The sequence below is a fragment of the Pteropus alecto genome, unplaced genomic scaffold, assembly GCF_000325575.1.
Source record: "Pteropus alecto unplaced genomic scaffold, ASM32557v1 scaffold7, whole genome shotgun sequence".
Classification (NCBI taxonomy): Eukaryota; Metazoa; Chordata; class Mammalia; order Chiroptera; family Pteropodidae; genus Pteropus; species Pteropus alecto.
The window spans coordinates 37,198,385-37,206,423 of record NW_006494614.1 but is presented as its reverse complement, the minus strand read 5'-3'; the positions used below and the strand labels follow the sequence as shown (position 1 = coordinate 37,206,423).

The 8,039-nt window shown below is 34.6% G+C and overlaps 1 protein-coding gene across 1 annotated transcript in view; it reads right to left on the bottom strand.

Annotated features, from left to right (window-relative positions):
* Window positions 1–8,039, bottom strand: part of PTCHD4 (patched domain containing 4) — a 174,831-nt gene that overhangs the window by 1,031 nt on the left and 165,761 nt on the right. The window contains 1 exon segment of the mRNA XM_006926468.2: window positions 1–607. This exon segment is cut by the window's left edge and continues 1 nt beyond it. Coding sequence (XP_006926530.1) covers window positions 1–607 — 607 coding nt within the window.

Sequence of the window (8,039 nt, the reverse complement as noted above, 5' to 3'; positions counted from 1 at the left end):
GCATAGGAAACACTGGGGGAATCACTGGCTAGTAGATTGATGATGTTGGCTCTGTCACTGATCTGCAAGCACCCCATGAAGGAGAAGGAGGCATAAATGAGATAGAGAATGACAACAAATGGCTTCACGTAGATATTGGTAATCCATTCATTGTAATGTTCACGAAGGAAGTGCTGAATAAAGTGGTGTTGATAGGGGTTTGTCTCATGATGGGATGCCTGTTGATGCCCATCACTCATCACTGTCTGGAACCACACGGGTTTGCGGTCCAGGTATTCTGCAGAAGGAATCTTACAGCAAAAGATGCTGTGGTAGCGGTTTTGCTCTAGTTGACCAGCGAAGACCAGACAGGAGCCAAAGAAAGAGAAAATGTAGAAGTAGTTCAACAGAATGGAGACACACATGTTTTGACAGAAGACCTTGACAGCCTCTATATTTGTGAATGGGCTGGCACCCATGCCGAAGGTAATGAAGTATAGGGAGCTGGTCATGGTATACGTGACCATCACATCAGAATAGGCATCGGCTACCCTGTCTTTGAAGGGCAGATTCTCCCTGGTTCTCCGCCATCCAGACAGAAGCTCAAACACTCCTTTAGTTCCATGACCTAATTTAAGAAAAGGAGAAAAATAATAATGGTTTTTATTTCCTATGAAGGTTCAAGTGAACTCCTTAGAGGTTATCTATAGTAAACAGTAGTTTATTCTCTAGTCTTCAAAGTGCTATGTATCATCTTCCTATCAGTGTCTTAAATTTGAGTTACAACAGGATATTTTTGGTTCACGTTTCCCCTTCAGTAAAGTCCAGATTTATAGGTATGGTGGGCAAAATGAAATATTTATAGTCTGTTCTATTAATTTGACAAGTCATAAATACAATGTGACATTATTATGTGATTTTCTCCCTCTGTACACAGACATATCGTCTCATTAAATGGATCATAAATTGTCGAGGGCAAGGAATGTTATTCTTGAGTCTTCAAATGCCCCTCAATACCAATTCAGTGCTTGATCAATTGATATATTGACTGATAGTCCCTAACCTCCATGTCAAGCTGAATTACATGCTAATTAAGGGAATTATAAGATGATTTTAAACACTTAAATGTGGCTTTAAATTGATTTTATAATGTTAATAATCTGCTTGGTGGCCAAATGGCTTAGAAACCAATTCCTGCAGATTTGATTTATTAACATTGGATGTGAATCAAAAAAATCTGCCAGGTCACATAAAAGACAGGGCAAGACCTTCAGGGTGAGAAATCACAGCAAGCATTTCCTTTGGGCTCCTCACAGAATTTTTATTCACATAGAGTGGATGCTGACTAAGCGTTTGACTGCCTAATTTAAGTGGATAGAGAATGCTCCTTTTTAATCAACTTCTGTGTACCCTTTGATAAGGGTAAATAGACAAAAGATTTAGTCAACAAATATTATGTGAGCACCTACTATGTGGGAGATATTATTAGATTCTGAGATGCTTTATTTTAGGAGTTTGACAATTCTTAGGATACCACCACTTGCTTCTTTACTAGCAAAATCAGAAAGCAGCAGGAAAGTAAAGGTATTATACCATACCTGCAATTTCCCTTTTTTCATTTTTCTAAATTAGCTCTGTCAATTACCATCCATGATATATCAATTGATAACTTTCTGACTGAGTGGAAATCTTCAACGATTTGCCCTTGTAGCCACAGCAGTACTATACACAAACTTTTTATATAAATGGATACAAGCCATGTTTGGGTTATTCCCCAAGAAATCCATTAGACAAAAATGTAAGTTAAAGGCATAAAATTAATTAGTTCAAGAAAACCTCTACTGGATATTTACCCCAAAGACTTGAAAACTCATATGCATAAAGATATTTGCACACTGATGTTCATAGCACCATTATTCACAGTGGCCAGGACATGAAAGCGACTGAAGTGTCCTACAATAAACGATGGGCTAAAGAAGCTGTGGTACATATATACAATGGAATATTACTCAGCCATAAGAAGAGATGAAATAGTGCCCTTTGCAACAATATAGGTGGACCTTGAAATAATCATACTAAGCAAAATAAGCCAGACAGAAAAAGTTGAAAATCATATGATATCACTTATATGTGGGATATAAACCTAAAAGCAACAAAATCTCAATGGCATCTTTCAAAGAAATGTATATGAGGGAGAAGGGAGGAGGTAGATGGGGTAAAGGGGGTCGAATATAGGGGAGTAAGAGGAGGGTGAAGTGGGTAAAGGGGATTGAATATATGGTAGCTGAAGGAAACTGGACTTTGGGTGGTAAACACACAGTAGAGTATACAGATGTGAAATTATAATGTACATCTGAAAATTATATAATCGTATTAACCAATGTTACCCCAATAAACTTAATTAAAAAAAGAGAAAACCTAGAAAATAAACTTTGCATGGCACCTAGATATTAGAGTGGTGTTACAGACCCAATGCACTTAGTTATTGCTTTAACAAACGTGTAGTGGTGGGGGTCTTACTATAATTACTGATTGCTGATTGGACTACATAATTCTTCTCCTTTACTTTTATTTGGGACTGCAATGTGTACAATTAAAAGTTTTCTTTCTCAGCCAAACTTTCAACTAGGGGTGGTTCATGTGACATATTTATAAACAATGCAATGTAACTGGAAGTCCTCTAAGTATGCTTATTAGAAACCTAGAAGTAGCTTTGCCCTAAATGACATCACATAGCCACCATTAACAGCCCAGGCCCACCTTCCCCATGAATTCTCTTTAAAGAAAATAAAAGTCTCCATTTGGCCAAGCTACTGTATGTAAGGCTATTAGATGCAGATGAACCTATTCTTAACCAACAAAGTTATATAGGTGAGTTGACATCTATTAAAATCTCTTTTACGGAGACCTAAGAATTCTTTTATGGGGATCTAAGAATTTATAGTTATTCGACTATGGAATTTACAGGTTTAAATGTATATAATGCTAATCTTTGATTTTAAAGACACATTGGTCCACCTATTTTGGGAGCTCTTATTAACTATTAATTGTTATTGCATTGGCATTCTTCTTAATCCACATATAAAACCCATTTATTCTCCAAAGTTCTCTTTTCTCGGTTTCTATTCAGGAAAGATGTTTTTACCCTAACAAGTAGAAAGGGTTATGAAAACTGCACTCAGTGTAAGGTAAGGTTTATTTTTTTGTTTTTTGTTTTTGTTTGTTTTGTTTTCTTTTGTAGATGATCTATTCCTCCTTGCATTTAATTACTAGCTCAATATATACACACATTGAATTAACTCTAATGATTCTTAACAAAATCAGTTGTTCATTTCTATCTTCTGCAAGCTTTCTTGACCAAACAGAATATTTGCTCTCTTATTCCCTTGACAAAAACATAATATTAGGATATTAGTTAAGGTAATTAAAATAATTCTTTAATTAGAGCACTTCTTTTCTGAAATAAGGACTCTTGCTATCTTCGTAGTCACAAAGAGAGAGGCTACATAGGGCTACAACTAAAATTGGCTTTCCTTTGCTAATGGTCACTTTTATGGAATATTAGGTACACTATCTAGGCTGGAGTGTTGCTTTATTTGCTATAAAAGTCTGCAGGTATAGGAAGATGTGCTAAACCATATTAGGTTCAGCAATCACTTTAAGTGTGATAAAGACTGAAAACACGATTTCCAAACTTTGGAGATGGCATGTTTTATCCCATTCACAGAGTTAGATATTTTACAGGCTATTTCTATCAACATTCACTCATTTGATTCTCACCATAATCTGGCCACTTCCTAGCAGGTCAAATCTCTCACTTGCTTCAGCCAGGGTAGTGTTCTGGCTCTCCACAAACCTGTCCATGATTTGTCTTGTTCTTAGTTTTGTTCATGCTATTTTCTCTGCCTTATAATACTTTCTCCCCATTGCTGGGCATTTAATTAAAATTCTATCGGCTTGTTAAAGGTCAGCTCAATTCTCATCTTTGCCAAGGAGCTATCTCTGGCAATTCCAGACATATTGATTTTTTCTGTTCCTTACACTCTTGTTGCACTAATTAGTTACTCATTTGACACTCAATCACGTGCTGTTTTGCTCTGGAACAAAATAGTTTTCTCAAGATATGTTCTGTCTCTTTGGTTAGATTACAAAATCTTCAAGGTCAGAGAATACATTTTATATTACTTTTATACTCTATAGAACATCTGGCAAAGTGATAGATGCCCAAAAGATGCCAGCTAACCTCTTATTGAATTAAATCAACTGTAATTCTTGATTCTAGATGGGTTCAGAAAATGTATCTTTTAATTACTTATTCTTAGTTATGAAAATAATATACTTAATGCATCTTTATACCTACATTAATCATGTCCAGAAAAGGTATATATTTTTTAAAAATTAATTTATTTTCCATTTGACATACAATTCTATATTAGTTTCAGGTATACAAAATAGAGATTAGACATTTATATATTTATATACCTTATAAAGTGATTACTCCAATAAGTCTATTATCCATTCAACACCATACATAGTTATTACAATATTATTGACTACATTCTCTATGTTATAATTTATATCCCTATGACTATTTTTATAATAAGTTGGACTTCTTAATTCCTTTCACCTTTTTCACTCATCCTCCCAACTCACCTTTCATTGGGCAACCATCACTTTTTTCTCTGTATCTAAGAGTTTGTTTCTGTTTTGTTTATTCGTTTATTCTCTTTTTTAGATTCTGTATATAAGTAAAATCATATGGCATTTGTCTTTCTCTGTCTGATTTATTTCACTTAGCATAATACTCTCTAGGTCCATCCATATTGTTGCAAATGGCAAGATTTCATTCTTTTTTATGGCTGGGTAATATTCTATTACATATATGTGTCACATCTTCTTTATGTATTAATTCAATTTAACCCAACATATATTTATGTAGAATTTGTTACACATGAGGACCTGTGTTAGTCAAAATATAGAATATAAAGGTAAACATGAAACACAATGTTTTCAACATCTGTCAGCCCAGATAATTTTTACTTTGTTAATTCTGAGACAGAGGTCAAAGCTTCTAATAAATATGAATTTTAGATGCTGTCCTGTATATTGTAGGATATTTAGAAGCATTCCTAGTTTCTACCCCCTATACCATTAGCACACTCTATAGTATATCTTCAGACATTACCAAATGCTGTCTCGAGGACAAAATTACACTTGGTTGAGAAATATGAGTTTATTTAAAAGAAAAAGAAATAGTACATGCACACATATACACATCATATAGGAATTTAATCATGTTTTCCTGATTATAAAAATAGGACATATCTATCCATCCATCCGTCGTTCCGTCCGTCCGTCCGTCCGTCCGTCCATGCATGCATGCATCCATCCATCCATCCATCCATCCATCCATCCATCCATCCATCCATCCATCCTCATATCCATCCAGAGAGATAACTACTTAAATAATTAATTCACAGGACTGGAATCCTTTCAAGAAGAAATTAGAATTTGGGATTACTCTTGTCACTGTCCAGTGGCCTGTCAACCATGGAGAGCCTGTTTTCTAATGACTAAAATGTTTTCTCTCTTGATTTCTTACTTTTCATTTTGGTTTCCATTCTGAGGCTAGAACCATTTTTTGAGCATCTGCTCACTTGAAAGAAGTCCTAATTATCTGCTTAGCTCTTTCAATAAGGTTGCATTCACTATTTTTCCACTCTTACTCAGAGACTCCTATTCCAGTTCAAATAATGCACCTGAAACCAAGACACTGTTTTCAACCCAAATGACACGTAGTCCACCATCTTGGATGATGATGCGTGGACCAAATATGACTGTGAGTTGCTCCATTGAACAAAGACCCAAACCAATTCCAGTATAGTACTTTCTGGTACCCCAGTCTTGACTGTCCTTTAATTAAAGATTAAATCCTTAATCCTCACTTGAGGCCTCAACTTGTCTTATGACCAACTCCATTTACGTTCCTAACTGGTTGGACACACACACACACATATACACACACACACACACACACACACATATGCAGTTAACTGACATATAAGGAAGACTTACATTCTTGCTAAGTAGAGATGTATGCTGTGTACTGCAAAAATACAGTTAATTCTTTCTGAAGGATCAGGGAAAGCTCCAAAAGGATTTTAGGAGGCAACGGATAATGCTTATGGCAGTCTAGAATATTCTGTTGAAATAACATGAATAAACACACAAACACTTGTAATTTAAGAGGAGGTAGTTGTGTTTTTAATGTTTACAACTGTGATTTTTTCCCTCTCAGTAGAGATTAGCTTACTGGTACAACAGATAAGCTATAGTCCAAAATTCGTATTTTATTTAATGTTCCAAAAGAGGAGTGCCAAATTTTTGTTATAATTATGATTCCCTTCCACTACATTAGTATAAACTTGAAAACTATATTAGAATAATATAATGTGTAGCTCACCTGGGACATTACTGGATAACGAGCATTTCCTTTGGCAAAATTTCATGAAAGAAAAGAGAGCACTCTTAGGAGTGAAAATGATTTGGACAGAGTTGAAACTGAGAGAAAAATCAAAGATGGAAATGAACAGAAATATATTTGTATGTGAATGTGTATGGGATGTTGCTGGGGGACATTTTTCTAAGTGACAGTAAATGGAAGCATTGTGCAATAACAAGGAAAACTTACATGGCAGCTTGCTAACATACCCTATTTAATAATAATTTAATAAGTTCTGCTATTTGCAATTGAGATGTACAGAAAAAGATTATGTGGGTTCTTCTTCTTACTGTAGTGGTACAGGTCAGCTAGAGTAAATATTTTATATGATTAAAATTTAAAAAGTGTTTTTGTTACCAACAAAACTGATTTCGGTCCTAAGTGAGCTAAACGATATTCAAAATTGATTATAATTCCATTTGAGTTTCTAGTAATAACTACAACAAATAAAGATGGCTTCTAAAATAAGATGGATCTTCTCTGAGAACTCATTTCAACCTACCTTTAACATTTCTCTCAATTCCTGCACTTTCAGTGTAAAATTCCACACTATGATTGCACCTTACTTTGCTGTAGGAAAACTATCTGGTGTCATGGCTTTGCCTAATGTGACTTCTTTCAAAGAATTTTTGTTATTCTGTAAATCTGATAAAAATATCACAGTTATCATTTTATTCCCAAAGCCAATCTCTCCAAAACCTAGAATTCTAAAGAAAATAGTTTTAACAAGGTTTAAATCCAATCAGGACTAATTGTAACTGACTCAATTAGTACTCCCCATTAGATTTTTCTTGATGTAGTGCTCTAATAAGTACCACCTAGTTCTTTCTAATAAGTCAGAATTCTCTTCATTTGTCTTAAGAAGATGTACTAGTGAGTCTCCCTTTGCACCTGAACATATTAAGCCCTTAGCAGGACACGAGGGTGTGCACCTGTATCACAGACATAAGAAATAGAGATTTAAAAAATACTCCTTATGATCTGCTCTGGAGAAAGCTTTCTTCTGTCTCTTAGCAGTTATTTTTGCTTCGGTTAGCTATGCTTTCAATATCTTGTTTGCGGAAATCATCACTGGGCTCAGGTAGGAAAGAGCATTTTGACTTTCTATTGGGCTGCTAGGATATGTGACTTCCTGATGCCAACCAAATAAATGAATAATGAATGAAAAAATAAAATTCTAGTCAACTGAACCAGTAAAACAGCTGACAAAAAAATCTGGATTTTGAATTAGTATTTTGTTATTGTTCACTTGTTTGTCATTATACAGGATTCTTATCCATTGTTCTTTCTCTTTAGTTGGCTGATTCCTACTTAGATTTTTTTCTATTTCTTCATTATTTTATTTAATTTTATTTATTTATTTTAAAACTATTTTATTATTTTTTTTTTAATTTGGTGACATTGGTTAACAAAATCCAGTAAGTTTTAGGTGAATAATTCAACATATATAAGGCATATATATATTGTATTATGTATTCACCGCCCATAGTTAGATTTTTTTCTGTCACTACATATTTGATCCCTTTTACACCATCTACTCTCCTCCCCGCCGCCTGCC